This window comes from Mya arenaria, chromosome 10, assembly GCF_026914265.1.
Source record: "Mya arenaria isolate MELC-2E11 chromosome 10, ASM2691426v1".
NCBI lineage: Eukaryota > Metazoa > Mollusca > Bivalvia > Myida > Myidae > Mya > Mya arenaria.
In genome coordinates this window covers 32282394-32304999 of record NC_069131.1, presented here as the reverse complement: position 1 = coordinate 32304999, position 22606 = coordinate 32282394, and the positions used below count along the sequence as shown (strand labels likewise).

The 22606-nt window shown below is 33.5% G+C and overlaps 1 protein-coding gene across 4 annotated transcripts; it reads right to left on the bottom strand.

Annotated features, from left to right (window-relative positions):
• Positions 1 to 665: 665 nt before the first annotated feature.
• LOC128206751 (receptor-type tyrosine-protein phosphatase alpha-like) lies at positions 666 to 18274 on the bottom strand. 4 transcript variants are annotated; one of them, XM_052909422.1, is made up of 21 exons: positions 18041 to 18274; positions 11831 to 13804; positions 11454 to 11595; positions 11242 to 11327; positions 10758 to 10904; positions 10167 to 10330; positions 9949 to 10036; positions 9630 to 9694; positions 8965 to 9001; positions 8665 to 8768; positions 8363 to 8488; positions 6967 to 7115; positions 6420 to 6555; positions 5943 to 6071; positions 5713 to 5815; positions 5346 to 5422; positions 4810 to 4944; positions 3948 to 4076; positions 3432 to 3589; positions 2999 to 3134; positions 666 to 2541 (listed from the first exon to the last, which is right to left on the bottom strand). In XM_052909422.1, the coding sequence occupies exons 1-21, from the start codon at positions 18093 to 18095 to the stop codon at positions 2443 to 2445; spliced, it is 4239 nt and encodes a 1412-aa protein (XP_052765382.1). In that variant the 5' UTR covers positions 18096 to 18274; the 3' UTR covers positions 666 to 2442. The 4 variants fall into 4 exon arrangements, with proteins under 4 accessions (XP_052765382.1, XP_052765383.1, XP_052765384.1 ...); XM_052909423.1 differs by having other exon boundaries at positions 10758 to 10906; positions 11247 to 11327; XM_052909424.1 differs by lacking the exons at positions 11242 to 11327; positions 11454 to 11595; positions 11831 to 13804; positions 18041 to 18274 and having other exon boundaries at positions 10167 to 10418; positions 10758 to 10870.
• Between the last annotated feature and the right edge of the window lie 4332 nt (positions 18275 to 22606).

Below are 22606 nucleotides of genomic sequence, written 5' to 3'. Positions count from 1 at the left end.
ATTTTTATCTCGGTTAATGTGAAAAAAACCCTTATATAATGCTGCTTTTACAACGCATTACCACAAACATAGTGTTGTCGAACGGGATACTATTAATGGTTAAAAGAAATTATTGTAGTTAAACGAATCGTTTATAATTCAAATTAAATAAAAACACAACAAATATTGAATCTTAGCCACTGAATGGGAATACTAATCTGTTGTGTACATTGGCACGCCCAGTACCCAATAAAAGGATTTATTCTCAGTCCATATAATTCATATTTTGCTAAACGTTCATTGGCGGTTAACCAACAATTTATTAAAGCATTGCTATTTTGATGCATCTGGGGTACGCGTGTACTAAATGTTTTTCGCTCGGTGTTTGTTGGTCTCTATCCTTCTTTAAATAGGGTCTTTGTTACGTTGGTGATCGGGCTTGTCCAGGTAGTTTTTATTGTATTTATTTTATTCTGTACAACAATGGCAAATACATTCGAGCCACAGTCGAATACTGAGCTTGTCATACATCTTATTTAAAATACAACTAAATATGACGAGTGCTATACTTCAGCATGTCACAATTAAAAATGCTTAAGACCGGTAATCCTTTTTTTTGTCATGTTTGTATTAGCTAATAAAATGGGTCGAACCAGTCAAATGCGCATATATATTACGCATAGAAGAAAGAAGAAAAAGTTTATTCAAAAGCAATATACAACACACTACATATTTGAAATAGGCAAATATGACACTTGATCAAAGTATTATAATACAATGGCTTTTATATATATGTATGGCAGGGCATATTTATAAATAGGTTTATCTTTATCACAATGTTAACAACTGTAACTGTATATTTCAATTTACTTTTCTAAGTACATAATCTATGAGATACATATTCAATTAAGAACAAATGGCCCATGATCAAATTATTAAGAAAGAACTGTTCGTAAATAAAATCAATTAAATTATTAAACAAATGGACAAATCATCAGAATGAATGTGCCTATGAATATGAATGTTATTTTACTATAGGCACAGAGCCATCCATCACTAAACAGTTAAATGTGCGAGTATTTCATAACAGTGTGAATAAACAGTGTCATTTGTATTCCATATCATCATGTTTCCTTCAATCAACTATTAAATGCACGAGTTTGTCATGACAGTGTTTCATTTCATGCAAATTAGCTGGTACAATGCAAATTTAAGTGAAAGTGTTTCACCTCTACTTACAAACTCCAATAACACATACACATGCTCCATTAATTAAGCTATAATTACAAGAAACGTTTATTCGTTTGTTACAAGTTCCTAGTACAGTTATTCTTTATTAAAGGGTTTATATTACAGTGGCTCGAATACAAAAACAATGGAATACATATAGTACAAAACATGATAGTTTTAAAAGGAATATTGCAGAGTGCCTTTATAAAAACAATATATAAGAAATAGTAAGTGAACAGAAAACACGATTGCAATTATACACAAAGAGAGCGAAGCATCATTATTCTACGTTTCCACCACGATTTAATGTCACATATAAAACCATTACAGACTAGTGAGCCATAGACTGTAATCCGAGAATTTTCACAGACAGGATAACATATCTACTTTGCTCCATTAAAAGACCATCATCCCTCATTGTTTCCAACTCAAGTATTGTATTATATTGACATATCATTGTTTCTTTCCAAAACGGGATCAAACCTCAATACAGTCAATCAACGTGCAAGGCTGCCCTCGATAATTATCTTCTGGACAAATTCAAGTCCACGTACATTTGTTTGTGTAATGGTTTCACGTGACTAGTGAACATCTCCATTGGTGTTTAACAATAATGAATATGTATGTCAAGATGGTTCGGCGTCATTTGCTAAACAACAACTTATCAACGGCAATATCATTCACAATAAGCTGCCATATTAAAATTTGCCTATTGCAAACTGTTCAACACCCATAACACAAACACATGCTCCATAAGTAAAGCTATATTAACAAAATATGTGTATTTGATTTGTACAGGTTCCTAATACATTTAGTAAAGGGTTTATAGTGCAGAGGCTCGTATACAAAAACAATGGAATACATTTAGTACAAAACATGATAATTTAAAAAGTGATATTGTGGAGAGCTAAACAACAACTTATCAACGGCAATATGGTTCATAATAACCTTGCATATTGAAACTTGCCTATTGGAAACTGTAATAAGAAATATTTCAACTTAAAACAGGAATCTGTTGTTCCCCAATATGGTAGAAAGGTCAAAAACAAGTCTAAAGCCAAAACGCTACCACGTGACGATATTTACAATGAAATGTTTATAATCTCAAAAGAAATACTAGTGTCCTGTGAATTATTTGATAACTGTTATGCAAAAATGAACGGTTCAATGTCATTGCAGCACAGAGGCTGTCATAGTTCCACAGTCAGAAGTATCAGCCTTGGCCTACCGTATTCATTCCCTCTGGATATCCCCACTTATGTTGTAATACACAGCGTTATCTGTTTCGTTCACGGAATGGAGAACACACTCGTAGCAGAAGTAAAACTGTTCCTGCAAGAAAGAATTAGTTTTAATTTGTTTTTAATAGTAATTATCTGAATGCATAACTGAAATTAAAAATATCCAAGCATTATACTAATTCCAAATTTAGAAATGCGTTTAGCCCAAACAGTCGAGACAATAACTATTATTCATTAAACAGCGTCAAAATAAACATAACGTTATGACGTCGCGAAATACGCTATCTTTTCAATATAATCTGATGATCTAATCGGCTGAACAAGTAACGCAAACTCAAGTTGTATGTTGATTAACACACAGACATATTGTTGTTCTGGAAACTACCAAGGTAAATCGATAAACTTATTCTTGTTCATAGAATGTGCATACAATCAAATGATATTTGTATTGCATTGTGTCTCTGGCACATCGTAAAACGTTTGTCCCTGTTGGGTTTTATATTCATCGTTATTACACTATTTTTTGGAGAAAGTAGTTTATTAATTACCTTATTTGGAACAGCGAGCGCTCTTCTCGCTCTGACTTTCTGCACCGCATTGACTACACTGACGTCATTATCTTCACTCAGTTTTTCAAGTAGCGTCAAAACAACACAAAAGAGGCCACTCTTTCCAGCACCATTCCTGTCACAGATGTAATATATCGTGATAGTAATGTTATATTAGATCGTAGTGATAGGATAAGTTCTTTTTTATCTCCACCAACATTTGTTTTGCAATGTCATTTTAATACAGAATCCGTCTATACTGTTTTAAGAATCATATTAAGCGCTATCCCTTTTCTACACTGTTACATTACCTGCGTCAGTATAACTTTAATATTTCAAAGATACTCGGTTAATGGTGAGAGCAAAGTTACTTTAATAATTGCATTTATATATAATTTATATGCGATCGGGAAAAAACAAAGTTTGTACGTACAGGCAATGCACTAGTATCGGTCCCTTCAAGTCCGATGATTTGGATACGTATTCAACCTCTTTGATGAACGCAACATAGTGTTCTGCGGTCTTAGGAACATTTTGTTTTGCATCCCAGTCCAAATATTCATAGTGTGGAATTGTTTCATTTATCTTAGTCTAAAATCCAACGAAAACATAGTACTTACAGGGCAATGCTTCCGATGTAACATGGCCAATGAATTACATATTGTTGTTGGTGGTAGAGGTTGTTGTGATTGCGGTGGTGGTGGTGGCATTGGTGTTGCTGGTTGTTGTGATAGTGATGGTTGCATAGTTTGTGCTGTAGTTCCCGGTGTTTTGGTCGTTATTGTTGTTGTTGTTGTAGATATTGTTGTTACTTACATAAACCTTAGCAGATAAATCACTTTATTTCAGATACGCATGAGGGAAACATTAAAATTACATTACAATTTACAAAGAACAGAGAGCATGAAATTTTGCTTATTTGGGCACAGTTAGAGTCTTAAAATCTTACTTTTCCTTCGTGTTCAAAATGCAGCATTCTTTTTACAAAGTGTCTTCCACGTTGATATGTGGCAGATCTCACGGAAACCATGCCCTTATTCATTACTTGATTGTCACCAGGAAAGTATACGCCAACCCCCTGTATGAAACAATGTATGTAGCAGGAAATTAGTTGTTCAAATCTTAATGAGATATTAAGTATAATGTATAAGTGACAATTAATTAATGGAAATTATTAGTTTTCTAAAGTTGATTAAAACGAGCATGTAATGCGTTTTAAAGCTGCACTCTCATAGATTGAACGTTTTTTGTTTTTTTTTTTTGTCTTGGAAAGAGCCAATTTACGCGAAAATGCATGTTAACCAGTCATATAAGAATGCTGACAAAACATTAGATAGCAGATTTTTTTTTATAAAAGTTCAACTAATGATGTTTTATCCATTTTTCTTAAACCGTTAGTAACGGTCTTAGCCATGAAAATCTGCGATCCGATCTTTTGTCAGCAGTCTTTTCTCACTGGTTTGCAGATATTTACGCACAAATTTGCCCATTCCAAGACAAAAAATAAAAAAAAGGTGTAAAAACAGTAAATCAGTGAGAGTGCTAATTTAAGGATGAACACATAAACCTTTGCTATATTAAGTAAACAGTGTGCACATTTTGAAACGCTTTTTTTCTGATATCACTTTAGGGGTTATTACACAAGCTATATTGAAACATATAATGACCTTATTCAAAAATGGCTACGTCATGTGTGATATGTAAATAATTATAATTATATAAAATTGAAGCACAATTAAAATCCAGTTAAATGTTAGAGAGAAATTAGAAAATCAGTCATCTTCAAAATATCTGGCTAGTCAACAAGTTACCATCTGTTTTTCCAAGTGTGACTCCATACTAACTATACATGGACAGTTTTCTTGAACAGCAAGCGCGATGAAATCGGTAACTGTGTCAAGCAGGGGTGTTTGCGCAACCAAAAAGCGATTTCTTGTTCTGAAACTCTGAAAAGGTGTCTCTATACAGCGTTGTTTAACTTCTGCGTATCATTTTATAAATGATATGTTTATATTGAACGAATATTCTAGAAATATAAAGAATATTCATTTTGGCAAGCATACAACTTCCACGAACGCAACAATGTATTGTGCAGACTAGTTTTATTGTATGGTATTTCCGTATCAATACTAAAATAGGACATCTAGTTAACGTGCAGAGGAAAATATATCGTAAGGTGTAGAATCTCATTTAACTATTATGTCAGTGTTATAATTTCACTTGATTTTCTTACAACATACACACCATACCTACCTTGTCAGAACAGGATCATAATGCGCAATGGACACGTGTCATCCAGCTTTTCATTTAAAGCAAACTATCATGTAAAAAAAGAACATATACTTACGTTGATGTATATCGCATTGATGTAATCAGATTCGCCTGGTTTCAAAAACTTATAAAGACGTGGTCTGTTGGAATCACCTAGCCGAACACAAAATCAAGAATAAAAATCATGTTAGAATAAAACAAATGCAATGCATCTTCCGAGTCGATTGAAAATGGAAATTGTAAAATAATTATTGGCATTGAACATTTTAAGTTTTTATGTACATCTTCATATCATCTAAATATATATCAAAATATACTAACATATTTCTAGTTTTCAAGTTGAATACTCGTCTAAATTTTTGCTTATGTGATTTACACATTGTTTGTTTATAGGTGTTAGTACAAGTAAAGTTAGGTATTTTCGATCGAAATCATTGTGATACCTGGTATATCCGCGTGTTTCCTGTTCATGTTTGTCAGAACCCGATTCCTTTCGGTAGCTTGTAGTTCCCTCTCCGACTTTTGTTCATGTGTCAGTTGTAGTTTCTAGAGTATATTCATATTGAACATTATATTGGAATACCATTAAAGGAATTTAGACATTTTCGATGCATAGAATACAAACATTGATTGATTACATAGTAACAGTTAATACTTTGAGAAACGATACAACCTCAAACTGCTTCTGTATCTCCTGTTTGCTGGATTTCTCCATATATGCATGGAAGTGTTCTCTCTTTATCAACGAGCAATCAAGAGTCAATGAATGGACCAAAGCTTGGTGAAGGTACTTGTATTGACTCTAAAATTACAAATCATATCTAATAAATAGACAAAACTTCCGTTGCATGTTTCTGTGAAAGACGTCTTTTAATTTTTGATACTCTTTATGGGACGATTGACGAAGTCCGCATTATTGCAAATATCGTTTAACGGAGACAACCATAATACGCATGTCACATAAAGAAGGCTGTTATATTGCGCCTATTGATTTTCGAACGCCAGCAGATCGTGTTGATTTACGTAAGAATAATGGATGCCGACTACAGGATAGGTTTGTGTGAGGGGCATTTAAGTGTGGAATTTTACGAATTTTAAGACAAATAATAAATGTAATATACTTATCAATATCTATGAGTAAACACCCCACCAAAGTCTGAATCATGTTGGGCCTGTTCTGTCTCATGTTGATAACACATCCCGGGATATCTATAGCTCCTTCTGCTTCACCCTCGTTAGTCAGAATGTCCAAAGCTATGTATGTTCCCGTTCTTCCTACTCCAGCGCTGAAAGCACACAAAACTATCCGTCTATTATATCTACAAACAAGAAAAAATGATAATTGATTTAGGTGTCTCAGTTGTGATAGAGATATAACCTCATCATTTTAACACTCGGCTTCAAACTTCATGTTTCATATTCATGGTATTAGCGGTTTTTAGAGATAAAACCACCTTTGATTACTACTTCGCTTGTCTGGAAATTCATTAAAACTGGAAGGCTATTACGGATACAGTTGGTCTATACCGCCTGACGAACGTTATTCTTTAGGCAACTTATATATCTGAACCTTTCAGGCCATTATAATCAAATCTCCTCGTATTTCTTGTTTTCTGCACAATAAAATACTACATTCGCTTAAAGCTATGGAATGAACGCTTGAGATTAATATTTTAAACAAATGATGGAAATCAAACCTGCAATGCACAATTATTGGTCCATCAAAGGTACTTGGCAATGCGTTCACCCTCTGTCTAAACTCTATAATTGACGTGACGTCATCAGGGATGTCTTTGTCCGGCCAGCTTGTGAACAGAAGATGATGTAGATTTCTTTCTTCGGAATTCTGTTAACATGTTTAGCGATAACAAATGAAGAAAAGTAGTGCATATTGTTAACCTTTTTATGCTTGGTATGATTCTATATATACCATTTTTAAGATGATCAATAGAAAATATATTTTGAAAAATTAATGTTTATAATTGTAAAAGTTAGCTGACAGGGTCATCATATTGGAAATAAGTATTGAGAACTGCGTTTTGCTCTACATGCAGTTTGTCTGAAAAGTTTGTCTTTTTTGAAAACAAAAGCTTTAAAAACATTACCATTTCTAACATTCCTAAATTGATCGTTTTTAAATCAAACTAATTATTTTTATTTGACGGATGATAAAGTTATTTCATTTTATTTTATAAAAGTAATGTGTTCAATTTATCATATTTCAACAAACTTCATTTTCATAGAGGAACTGATTCAACCAAATAAGTATTAAACTTTTACATCAATTTTGTTCATTATTCTAAGAATAGGGCTTCAAACGCGTAATGTATACAGTAGTATTCTTAAGATGATATCTACAACTTCTTCAAAAGAAGGAAATTAATATATTGAAATAGTTTTAAAGTCCATTAATACTTTTTAAACATTAAACATATTTACGATAAGTATTTAGCAATAAGGAAGTCATTTTAGTCAAGCGTTGGTTGATCCAGAAACAACTTGAAATTTAAGTATACATACTTAACTCCGTATCTGATAGAGATTGTCGTTTTAGTTGGGAATATCGAGTCATCCAAAACAATTAGAAATGTAATTTTACTATTTTTAACTCACAATTATTCAAAATTGTTTTTCATTTATAATATCAGAGATGTTTCCGCATTTATCAAGAGGTCACACTTTCATTGCGAAACTATTTATTACATTTATTTTATTCAAGCTTTTTCATCAATACTGATATGTAATTGTAGAGTGCCTACTTTGTAAGAGGGAGGTTGAGGGTTCAAACCAAGACTGCCTCGCTCCAAATATGCTTAAGTGGTATTAGTATTTTGCCCTCGGGAAGTCCTTCGAAACTTGGAAGTACTCAAAACTAATTACTGATCGGAGATAAATGAAGTGTCATGAAATTGACCAGTCGCGAGTATCCGACAATGATCTTATTCCAACTCACAGGTTGTGTTGTCATTTGTATTATTTACGATATAGGATATGGTTAATTGTCATAAAATTTATGTTCATACTTGAGCAAGTTCCATCAACCTTATGTGTTTATAACCAAACTACTCGAAGTGTAGTTAATTTCAACATTACCTTGGATAACGTAAACTGTCTCCAAATAAAATCTGCATACAGTGCTTCAACCTTGCACGAAACTTCTATATCGCCATATATTTTACTTTGACCACGATCAGGCCAGTATTGATTGCATTTAGTTTTCTGCATGAAACAAATATAATATATTAACTATACAGAGATAAAGTTGCGCATTTGTATATTAATTGATATATGGACTAAATGCAACGGCACTCTTATGTCACAGAACCATTATTAAATTGATACTGTATTTCATAATCAAACACTTTTATTTCATTGTCAGAAAAATACCGCCTTACCTCATCCTCAAGCAAGTTGGTTACCATGGCAATCTTCTCTACTTCATGTTGCCATACCATTCGCCAGAATTGGCCAAAATCGCCAAGCTGCTTAGCCATTGGACCTTCACATTGCATAATATTCACTATGTACGTACATATCAGTATATATTCTGTACTAATATCAAGATCTTAAAAGTTTGAATATTAAAAAACTAACATTTAGGTTAAATTGTTTTAAATCACGATTCATTTTAGAAAGATTGGATATAGGACATTATATCACTATAAAATAAACGTTTATTAAATACGCCATATTACCCATAGCAGCTATATATGCATTTCGTTTCCTGAAACCCTGAAAGAAAGAAGCTTATTCGTTCGAATATAATAGTTATACCAATTATGCCAACGGTTATTCAGTTTCATTATATTTTCAATTTGTATTCACGAATACCAAAGATCAATTAATAAATTTGCGATGGCTAAAACATTACGCTTACACGAATGGTCATGTAAATGGCAATTAATGGCAAGAGTACTACTACTACTACTACTACTACTACTACTACTACTACTACTACTACTACTACTACTACTACTACTACTACTACTACTACTACTACTACTACTATTACTACTACCAATGCTACTACTACTACTACTACTACTACTACTACTACTACTACTACTACTACTTCTACTACTACTACTACTACTACTACTACTACTACTACTACTACTACTACTACTACTACTACTACTACTACTACTACTACTACTACTACTACTAATACTACTACTACTACTACTACTACTACTAATACTACTACTACCACTACTACTACTTCTACTACTACTACTACTACTACTACTACTACTATTACTACTACTACTACTACTACTACTACTACTACTACTACTAATAATAATAATAATAATAATAATAATGACAAAATTAAAACGTTATACTAGTATGGACTTACGTCTATATAGCTTGCATTGATGTAATCTCCGTCGTCACCGCGTACTACAACACGCGTATCATCATCTAAAATAAACACCGATTATATAACTAAGAAAACGGGTACAACACTATAAGGTCATTGTAATCGTGCTCAACGCAAACAGAAATCATGACAAAATGAAAAAAGCAAGCAAAATGCATGACAACATCCACAGTCATGAACACCTGGAACATACAGAAATGATTCGGCAACAAACTATTAAGTATAAAACTACCACATGTTTACGCATCAAAAGATACGAAATTCATCTGATTCAGAAAAACCAAAGAGTTCTTACACGGATATATTCCTTTGTATCTGTTTCTGTGCATGTTAAGCTTCGTTTGTGAAACTTCATACGGTTTCACGAGACCGTAAGGTAGTTTCTGTAAATTTAAAAAAACAAAAACAAAAATGCTTTAACGATTTCAACACAATTCATATGTAGGTACTGACAATGCAATTAAAAATAAACGTAAAATTAAACATATTGTACACTAAGGCAGTGCACGGTACCTGAAATTCTTTTTCTAGATCCTTTTTACATATGTTTTGTACATGTTCAGGTAAATCGGCCACCATCACTTTGAGTTTTCTAACTTCTTTGGCGTTGTTGTAATAAACACCACAATTATCCTCAAATATTCCTGCAGTTTTCCCTGCAGAAGCATCATTTTCATCTGCCATATAGTAAATTTTAGTTTACATGGACCTTCTCAAAGAACACAATAGCATTCGTTTGCATTGATGTAATTGAGTTATAGCAATCTGCAATATCGTTAAATTGATTCCTTTTAAACTTTTAAAAACCTACAAATGACTGCAAATCGTTAGAGTGAGGTAAACATCAGCTGCTTAAAAAAACCTACTTATTTGCAATAACGTTAGTTTGTTTGATTTAGCTCTAGTTTTTTTGATACACGCATTAGTCAGATATTATTGGTTTGATTTAAATCATGCTTTGTAAAAAAAACATATTCCTCTAGCATGTTGTCAATTTAATTTCACACGAGCCTTGTAAAAAACTTACAATAGCGTAAGTTTGAATGATCACGAGCTTTGTAAAAATATAATGCAAACGTATACCTATTTAGATAATGATATTACCAATTTCAAGATTATCTTCTGTCAAGATAGGCGCTCTTTCCTTGTCAGAGCATGTTGGTGGTGGGCTTTGGTTATTGTGGTTATCTATGATGGTGACAGAGTGCAAATTGTCGGTATCCCCATTAGCGTACTCAGCTCGGTAAAATCCTATGTAAAAGAACACAGGATTACCATCATTGTTTTTAATAATGTGTGTTTTTATGCAGTGGCTCAATATTTAAACTGAAAATCGTTAATATATGTAAAATTAGATGCACATAAAATTGATATGACTAGTTTGATAAAAATGCAGGTAAATAGTGTTTTCTGCGTGTCGCTTGCCCAGTGTTTATTCGACTGTTTCATTACAATAAGTATATTAATCCCTCATCATCTACTTATTATAAACGTACAGTACCAAATCCGTCCATTTCATTTACATTCAAACAATTTTTTATTTATTTTATACACAGATAATTTTTGGATGTGGATTGCGCATATTTACTTCCTTTGTTCACCGTTGCATACAATGTAGCTATGTTCTCGGGTTCCTTTTCGGGTGTTTCAATTTTATTGGAGAAATTGCCTTTTCTGTAAAAAAAACCCCATGGGGATCCCATTATTGCAATTAGGTATTCTTATAATCTATTCAAAATTACGACTGAAATGCATGCAATTTTGTTTGCTTGAGTCAAATGTATTATTATATTTGATTACCTGCGATGCAAAAACAGTGCAAGAATAACAATGGCAGAAAGTGCCACTATCCCTCCTCCAATACCTCCACCCAGCGTAGCAATTGATGGAGTTGTTGTTTGCTTTTCTGTTTTTGTCTCAATTACTTTATTGGTAGAATAAGCTATTTAAAATACAAAACAGAAATATATAATATTGCTTAAACGTTTGAAAAGTTTGAGTACATATTAATAAATTAGAAATTAATAAGTATCCGGTTGTTAGTTTAATTCCTTGAAAAAAAATAAACTGGCTAAAATGACGTAAAATTAATGAAGGTTTAGTGCAGATTTGGTAATATAAAAATATGTGTGTGTAAATATCGTATCTAAAGGGACTGTATATAGAATCTGTTTTACCTTCTGGACAGACTTCTCCTCTATATCCGGGGTCGCAGCCGATCAAACACATACCTGTCTGTTCAGAACAAACCGTGCTATCCCTATTTGATATACAATGCGCATCACATGCATTTTCACATTGCTTTCCGAATGTATTTAAAATGCATCCATTTGAACAATATCCATCAATGTCACAAACGGAATTCATACATGTAGCTGAACAAGCTAAATTGCAATGAGACCCATGCTTGGTACTGTCCATGCATGTTGTGCACAATCCGTCCACTTGCCGACAGCTTTTGCACTCAGGATCACAATCTTCTTCACAGGTATCGCTCCAATATCCATCAGTGCATCCCCGTTGACATTTGCCCGTACTCGAATTGCAGGCATGCTCGTTACAGATTGAATAACACTTTAAGCATCGTCCGCGTTTGCTTGAAAAGAACCCACCATTGCATATTCTACAGATAACGGAATCATTGATCTTTGCACATGACAGGCACTCAGCTATATCACACGGGCAACACTCACCACTATCAACAAAGAATGATGAATTTTTGCACGAGTTGCAAACTTGTTCATTGACGCACATATCTATCCGACAGTTGCATTGACTTTGCAAACTTAAAGATCCTGATTTACATGTTAAACACTGTCCATTGACGTCACAGGTTTGACACTTTTGAGGACAAGTATTGTTACAATGTGTTCCAAAATACCCGTCCTTGCAGCTATGGCAAGATCCATCTGATATGTCACAGATATCCTCTAAGCAACCTTTTGGGCATGTTAATTGGCATACGGTTCCATATTTCCCTGCCATACAGGATTGACAGTCAAAGTGTCCATTACATGATACACAATTTGGTTCACACTTGAAATCACAATTGTCGCCAAAGTAGTCATTCGTACATGTATCGCATCTTTGACCGCTCCATCCTGATTTGCATAAACAAAAGCCAATTTCCCTCGTGCAATTACCCGATTCGCATCCAAGTGAACAGTTATGCTCACATATCTCTCCAAATCTTCCATCTGCACACTGATCACAGGTTTCACCTTTATAGTTTTGCGAGCAACGGCATACAGCATTGTTTTCATCACAAATCCCGTTTGTGCAATAATCAGAGCACCAATATTGACAGGTCTGTCCAAACCATCCGGAAGTACAGGAAAAGCATAAACTGGAACTGGATGAAGACTTTTTACATGTAGTACAGTGATCAGGACATTTCGAACAAAATTGATCGTTAAGAAAATACCCATCTACACATCCACTGCATTGTACACCGCTTGTGCATGTGCATCCGTTTTGTTTAAGTTGACATTCTTCACAATTATTATTATATTTGTAGTATCCAGGACGGCATTCTGAACAATTATATGATATGTCACACATTTGACAATGAAGACCACAATATGTGTCACAAGTTTTTCCATAGAAACCAACATTACATTCCAAACATCCATGTGACTGATTACATATTTTACAATTATTACCACACGCAATGCATGTATCTCCCCAGAATTCATTTTCGCAAGCAATACAGTTACCATTCAATTTGTCACATTTCAAACACCGGTCGCCGCAACGACTATCGCACCAATGGCCATGGTATCCGGGTTTGCATGAGATACATGCACCGTTCCGTTTTTGACATGTCAAACAATGCTCCCTACATTTTTTATAACACGTTTGTCCCCAATATCCGTCAACGCATGATTGACATCCGGTTTGCATGCAGTCTGCACAGTTTGTTCCACAGTATTCACACCTAGATCCATAGAATCCCGAGTTACATTCTAAACAGTAATTTACATCTGATCGATGACATTTAACGCAGTGTTCGGAAGAGCATTTTCTATCGCAATAGCTTCCGGATTGTCCATTAATACAACCATGCTGGCAATAATTGTAAGTACATATCGGATCTTGACCGTCTGCACAGCAGCCACAGTACCAACACTTTCCCCACTGTCCACAAACAACTGACAAGAACAAATTAAAATGAATTATATGTTAGTGTGTATGTTTATTTTCATAGTTTTTTAATACCACTATATATAATCGTTTGCGTTCGAACAATCAATAGCTAAATGAAACGTTGTTTCCAGTGCTAAAACTTAATTCAGACAAACAGAATACGAGTAAACAGTATGTTTTAAATGCAATTTTAAAAGGCATTGAAAAAATATTTTACAAGAAAACCAGCTTGTTCGGTATAACGAAGAATTTTGATAGGTTACAAATAGAAAATTGAACAATATCATTTGTTGTAATAACACGAGTGCGTATCTATTACGTTACTCCCTATTTAAATAAAATATTAACATATACGTGAATTCTTTATAATTTGGAGTTTCGTATCAAAGAGATTGAGGTTTCTTTTACGCACACAGACACTCTTACTACATTTACCGACCTTCTTTCGTGTGCTGTTTAAATATTGAATATCATTGCTACTAATTTATTGTTGGCTATTTACAGCTTTAAGGCAATATCTCTTAAATTGATATGTTTAATATATGCCAGCTGGAAGTTTCTCCTTATAATTTACTGTTAATTTCTTTTTTTATTTTCCATTATGTAATCATTACAAATCAGCATTCGTATTGAATGTAGTTTCGATTTTTATGACATTCAATCTAGTATAGCATTATGTTATTTGTGAATATGCAATGTTCTTATAAAAAATGCTAAAACATTTCGATTTTAGTTCACTGTTTTATTCCCTTCTTCCTATCAAAATTTTTGTTCAACACTTTTAGTGGTCATTTAAAGTTCAATGATTCTCGTATTTGTATGATTTGTATCACAAAAACATTGCTTTAAATGACAATGAAACCATAACAACTGACCTATTCTAAACTTTTGGTCACAAATGCTGTCATCGCAGTTTAAGGCACTATTGTCCTGATATTTGACTCAAACCTAACACATACTGTTTGTTATTATGCAAATACATCTTTGAAACGCTTACACACAAATAGTTTATAGGTAATGGTCCAAAAAACAACCTTTTAATAAAATTTATTTTACCATATGATGGACATTGGACGTTTGGGCATTTTACAACAATAAGATGCTGAACTAGAATTATATCTAAACATTATCATTGACATTTGGACTCCAGTTTTGAAGAAGGATTATATTTCTGTGTTAGAGATATTTGTTTTGGCAGATATGTTGTCCTATTTCATTGTTGAATTTTGTTTATCAAATTCAAAGTGATTTCTTTCCCAACATATGTATTTAAGAGATTATTACTACACTTGGTATGTCAACCAAGACTTAAGATTCAGTTTCAACCGTTTTCTATTTGAAGCTACAGTGACATTGAACTTGACCTAAGGGGCCCTAAACGCAATCCAATGAAAGGTCTCCATTACTCTTCCTATATACAAACTTTGGTTTAAATATGTTAACCCTAACTAAAGAAATTCAATTTCAGTAGTTTTTCTATTTAAAGTAACAGTAATGGGACATTGACCTTAGCCCAAAGTAATCTCAGGAAAGGTGTCCATAAAGTCTTCCTAGTCCAAGTTTGATCACATTCTTTCAACTCAAACTATCGATATTCAGTTTCGTAAGGGAATACGAAGCCGATTAGATACGTCCGACGTCTCTTATTGTTAAGCGGACATACTTATATAGTGATAATACGTTCTGTTTCTTTGAATACCATGTTTATGAATACTGACATGCTACTGGTGGCGTAAGTAAACTAGGTAATGTCATATATCTAAAATTTGACAGATTTTACCAGTTATTTTGTCATGCTATTTTCAGCGACGCAAAGGAGTTTCTAGCCTACATACCGTACTAGCATGATATAGAATCAGAAAACGACAGTATGGTGATACAGATTTTTTCAATACGGCGTGCTGTATTTTCACTGTTGGATTTGGAAAAGGAAATTGAAAGGCATATAATAAAAATTATTTTAATTCATAAGTTTACTTATCAATACGTTAACGTATTCTTATACAACAGACCGTCTAAAGGTTATGTGTTAGTTAATTAACATTCATATTTATTGTAGGTTGGTGTTTTACGTGCAATATTGTTTAATTTTAGGTTATTTGTGTGTTGGTTATTTTCCTTTTTAGTATGCTTAAACACTTTGACTTCACTTCACTGTCTTACTGCACTGCATCTATTAGTCTATTTTTACCAACACATATAGCTGACAATTCAATTCCCGTCATTTTACTTATTTAAATTATCTTAAAATAGATACTTGAAATGTTTGTCAATCTATACCAACTGACTTATTATGAACTTGTGATCACAAATGCTGTAATTCCATTTTGAGGCATCATAATTCTGCGATTTTGACCTAAAATGTGTAGAAACTGTTGTGTATTTAATAAACAAATAAATCTTCAAAACTCTCACACTTCAATAGGTTATAGAGAAAACCATTGCATTTATTGTCTAAAACGCTGAGGGTACCGAAATCCCCAGTCATCAAAACTGTTTCCCTAAATTTGAACATTGTTCAAAAGTAGTAAGTTCCGTTCATGTTAGTTATTGCCGTTGTAGCTATTTGGATTCTTAAACTATCAGTTGCGTAATTATTTGTGTTTTGTGAACGTAGAGAATCAAGTATAACCAACACAGTTTTGAAATATTCTGAACTGTCATTGTGTTGGTACGATACATTTTTTATAACAAACCTCAAAGCAGTCGTTATCAAATCCGTTATATTCTTACACACAATGGATAGGCAATATCCATGTCCATCACGAATCTTGGGTAATTGTGAATAACAGTCGTTGATCGTCAGTGTGATTTTGTGAAGATGCAGTACGAATGATCATGAATATTTGTTTACGGTTAAATACGACTTCTTCACAATGAATATAGTATACATTCTGAGCAATCGTGAATCATTTACCTAATTTATACAAATGACGCGGGTTGTTTTGTGATCGCAAGTATTCGTATTCCTACCTTTGTGCAGTCGTCGAAAAGATAAAATAGTGGCCATGACCTCCATAGTCATTGCGATGAACGCCTGTACGATATGTGTCGTGAAATAAAGGCTTAAATCGTAAGTAAGTTCTAACGAGGCATCACACCCTGATATATTATGATTGGAAACTATATATACTGGATATGTATAAGCATACAACTAGAAATATAAACGTATTATACATTACCATGATTTTTAAAGGGACTTGCTCATTTTTGGCACCAAAAATAAATATCCCGGTAATGCATATGAAAACAGTGATATCATACTGTTTTTACTCTTTGATAGCGAAAGTGCACAAAAAACAATTCAATTAGACAATAACCAAAAACATTTTGAACGAACCCACGCCGGCATTGTCAATGAAAATAGAAAAATCTATACCATATCCACTCGACCACAGGTACTCATACTAAGCTATCGGATCATGAAAGTTTATGAAAAATATTGGTAGCACCACGTGCTAACCAATCACGCTACAGCCTTTTGTTAAATCGCTTTTGAAATGCTTTAAAAAATTTGGATTTCAAAAGCAATACTTCAGCATAATGTCAACATTTGTTAATAGTTCAAGCTGTTAGCATCTTAGTGTAAACGCTCGTTATCATTTGCCACACATTTTTGTAGTAATAAGAAAACCCGTAAAAATTGATTTTACAATCCGTGAACGAGTCCCTTTAAGACATCGATTGAGTTTTAAATACCATTTAGTTGTCAGTCCCGTGTTAGAATGATTCGATGCCCTTCATGGTAAAAGAAATGGTTTTAAGATAGCATAATCGATGTGCTGTGGAAAAAGGATTTCTAACTCATGCTCTTGTTTGAATCGAAATTTGATTGCATGAAATGAAATCATCATTGCAACCTAGGACAAGCAGTAATGGAAGACCCGAACAATCTTTTCCAAGGCTACCAAGGGGTTTTAATTAGGCACACCAACACGTGCTTAACGATGGATGTAGTCAATATTTTTAAAAACCTCATGTTTCCAACGAACATATAATAGCATAGGGACGTAATTCATGTTGAGCCTAATGACCAGCTCGTTTTACTATATAATGCATCGGTGGCTTGTTACAGAACATGAGCTAAATAGAAAATGAAGGCTTTCTAAAACGGTTTATATCCGTTTCTGCATTATAAATATGTTATCAAAAGTCGAAAAACATTGTCATATATATAAGACATAGAACACAAAAAAAACACAAACAAGAAACATGGAAGACCAGCACAAAACTATACTAACCTCGAGCTTGCACAAATATCAGACAAAGAACCAACACATTATACCAAATCTCCATGATGAAGTTATAAATGAAGCACAATTAAAACACATTCAAATCCATTTTGTCAACGCTTGAAATTACGCATTAATTTAATTTACACATAAAACAAGAACTTCATAAAAGTACTGAATTGTGTTCAACTTTATTAAGATTTAAAAATAAATGATCATTGAAATATAGTTTAAACCAGTCTAACCAAAGCTAAGCGCATATTTAAGGAAGTCAATTTTAGATGAGTGCTTACCATTGTAACGGATACACTTAAAAGAATACAACTTAGGCAGATAAGTATCGATACTTTTGAACAAGTATTCTTGTTGACATAAGGTTCAAGTAGTAGTTAAAGGTATTAATATTTTAAGAGTAGTTGTTCTAGTTTAAATTGTAAGTGAAGAAACGTAGCGTTGTCTTCTAGCAAAGCTATAATGTAATCCTTCAGCACAGTTAACAACATATAATCATAATCATTTTCTAAAATTCAATATCTTATTGTGTACGAATTCCGCACCTCTGTTAAACAAAATAAAGTTAAAATGATTTTTTGCTGGAACTCTTTTGTGCGTTGTGTAAATAATTCGCGTAGAGATATGTGATCAGTTGTGGTGGTTATAGATATTCGCGCAGTGGTTGAAACTATGCAAATAGTCAATTCGTTCTTTAAATTGTTTAGAGGATACTGCAGTATTGTTCTTTGAATGCAGCGTGAACACTTTCTTTTGGTACCATTTGAAGCAAGAATTTTATATATTGTCATAAGACAAGGTTTCAATGGTGTAACAGACGACAGTTTTCAACAAGGGAAGTAATTGCGTTTTAACAATAAGAAAGTATATCCATACGGGTACTTTTTATCTTTGCCCGTGGACAAGATAATGATTTCCAGCATGGAAAAATAATTGGATTTACTTAACTAGATGGGAACAAAACATGTACACACTGATTAATATTTGTAGCAAATGGATATAAAAACACATTAGCATTTGATAACCTTAATCCAACCTCAGACTATATATGTGAGTTTAAACTCAGGTATTGCTACCTCTCCTGTTGTTCAAATTTTGTATTTAAAGTATATATCTATGTCAAGCCTACTCTATCGCTACTAAAGCAATTATTTTAGTGAAAATTTACCTATATTATTACTGTACCAAACATAACGCGGATCTGCTCTGAACAAAGGCTCGACTCAATATACCTGCCACCGAAAATCGTGGCGCTTTTATTCTCGAGTATCAAGCGTAAGTTGGCGAAAGCTTTTGCCACGAAACATGATGGCAGTGCTAGCTTAAACGTTGGCGGTGCCAACCAAAATGATTGCAGTACCAACAAATTGAATGGAAGTCTTGCGATCGCCACGCAAAAAGAATGTTTTAAGAAAATAATGACAGTCATCTTGAAAAGTACGCTACTGGCGCAAATAAAGGTTTCAAACAAAGCATTAAGTTTTGGAATATATACATTAACAATTCAAAAGGATCAGTCACCTTATACATGACTGATCTTTTCCTTAAAACAGCGGAAGTTGCGCAGAATAACAATATGCGGTTACAAAAATCTTACGACGAATAATGGAAACAAATATATAACGTTGCAAGAGCGGTAAGGAAAACAAATGCATTATAACAAAACCTAATCCAAGGAACCATTATTCACCGTTTAAGATTTTAGAGCATGCTCAAGTTAAATATAGGTTCACTATATGCTCGTCATTACCGGGCGGGGTAAATTTAATATGAAGAAAGATAAGGAACCCATACAACTTTAGTGAATCTACTTTTGGTTGCGTGCGATTTGTGAAAAAAAAACATACTTAACCACCTTATTCATACACACAACATGTACATACTAATAATGTATCTCAACTGGAAACAGTTATAAGATATTGGTCAGTTATCCCTTTGCAGATACCGTTGCCTTCGTTGACCTACGATGGCAATTATTTTTTTTTTTTGAGTTTTCAAAACTCTTTTATTTTGAATAAAAAAATCCAACCTTATCTACATAGTGTGTTAAATCTTGTATGTCTCCCCACAAGAGCAGCACAAAAACAACATTAAACAAATAAATCCAAACATAAGACCACAAAGTCCAAATGTGTTAGAAACATTAATGGAGTGACCAACTTGCACCCAATAGTGCCTGATATACTTATTCACCTGTCATTTTTCTTCGCTCTTTACACTTTTCCTTTGCGAAGGAGTGTCCGAGAATTAACTATTCAACGTCTACAATTGAGTTAACTTTCATTATAACACTTATACACCTAACGATTTCACAAAACAATAAAGAACGACTTTTCGTAAAAAACAAGATGGTTGTTATGCATCTGTGTTGTAAATTTAGAATGTTGTCTGTTTGTTACCGGCAAACATATTATAAGCTGACTTTATTTCAATGTATAAGGGAAATAACGCTAGTCTTATTACAAACGTTTTTAGGTTAAAATTGTCCACGAACGTTTCCAGTAGGTATCGAATGCACACTTTTAGAATTTATTATTACAAATATGATTTAAGGAGGACCATATTCCCCAATGATACCACGTCTATAGGCTATAATTATGTCTTATTTCTGGGAAAGGGCGCACTGCCTAAGGTACGCCTTCCCAAGTGATCTTAAGTAGACCTCTGGTCCACCCACTACCTAAATCATTCAATTGATGTTATAGATCGATGATAATATTATAATCACAAACACTGTCACCAAGCTGCAAGAGGGTATGATAATTAATATTAACTGTTTTATTTTATTTTGATAAGTTAATGAGTAATTTCACCCACATGGCTGAAGCTCCCCCCGTCGAACGACATTGATGCATAACATAGCACCTAAATGTTTTGCATTGTAGATGACACACATATTAATAATGTGATGTCTCCTAATTATATTCGAAAACTGATGAAACTCCCCTTTTTGCACAGGAATAATGCAAATATCGACATCCTTATAAGACTTATCAACATGTACGGCACACCCAACCTAAGAATTTCAGATTGTACCGGACCGTTTTGGCTCGAGTGTATGATCTAAATCACGTGGTATGCTGTTATGTACTTAGTTTGTACTATGGTGTCGATAACAAAGTTCAATAAATAGCGCGTGAGATAAATGAAAACTGAACGGTTGTTCTAGAACTGTTACACCCTTTCAACTTGTTACCGTTCCGATTCAGTAGGTAGTGTGTAGATGAACACAAAGAAAACACTCTCTATATAAAACACATACTATATAAAATATTTTAATAATGTAAATACAACACTGCCTTATACTGTCAATTTTACAACAAAAACAGTTCATATAGGTGTTTGTAAATGGCTTAGTACGTTTATAATCGATCAATAACTTCATTATTCTTTTCTCGTTTATTTAGTTCCCGCTAAAAGCTTATCGTTGTCCTTAAATAGATGATCATGACATCAAAGCTGACTAAAATGAATCAAACTAGTCATATTGAAGAATAATCTTTATTCAGTGTCATTTTGTACAACATATATGACTTAATTAGGTCAAAATGAAGCATGATTAAAACATTCCAATATTGGTTTACATGTTTCAAATCTATTGTGTGTTCTACAAAGGCCTCTAGCATAATGGATTAGATCACAACATAATGATCATGTTAATGTATAATGCTTTCATTTAATATAAAAGACACTTTATTTACTATACACAACGAGCGGGAAGCCCGAGTTAAGAAATGTGTCAATCGGCTCGATGTTGTTAGTTTACTGTAACAAATTGTCAAGCTAACTCTGCATATGTTGGGTGCATATATTAACAACGGATGTATCTAATCAAATGCTACTTCTCACACGTCAAGCTTGCATATTTAGCCTTGCCTTTAGGCTAATTTTATGATATATTAGAACATGTGGTAAAAAGACTCAAAGTTGTTTTTACAACACAATGACATATTCAATACTAGCGTTCTGTAGCTTATGTAATAACGGTTATACAGAACATATAATGTAAAACCATGTCTGCAAATGTTATTCGTACAGTACATCTTAACATGTCATCATATATCTGTCAAATGTTTATTCATGTGTTCGTGTCAAGGACAACACTCCTGTATCCAATTGGTAATATTGGTTAAGTTTTTTTGGGTTTGATCAAATTTGTTCGGAATGTTAACTGATTGGTTAATATTTGTCTTATAAGAGCTACTAACCAATCTGCACATGTCATTGTTCTAAACTGGACACCCGGCTTCATTCTCTTTTATGTTGTATTACGCAGCATGCCCTATTATGTTGTATCACGCAGCATTCCCTCTTAAACTGTATTACGCAGCATTCCTTCTCATGTTGTATAGTGCAGCATCCCTCTCATATTGTATTACGTATCATTCCCTCATATATTGTTTTACGCAGCGTTCCCTTTTATATTGTATCACGAAGCATTCTCTCTTATGTTGTAGTACGCAGCCTTCACCGATGTGTTGTATCACGCAGCATTCCCTCTTATATTTTATTACGCAGCATTTCCTTTTATGTTTTATTACGCAGCATTCCCTCTTATGTTGT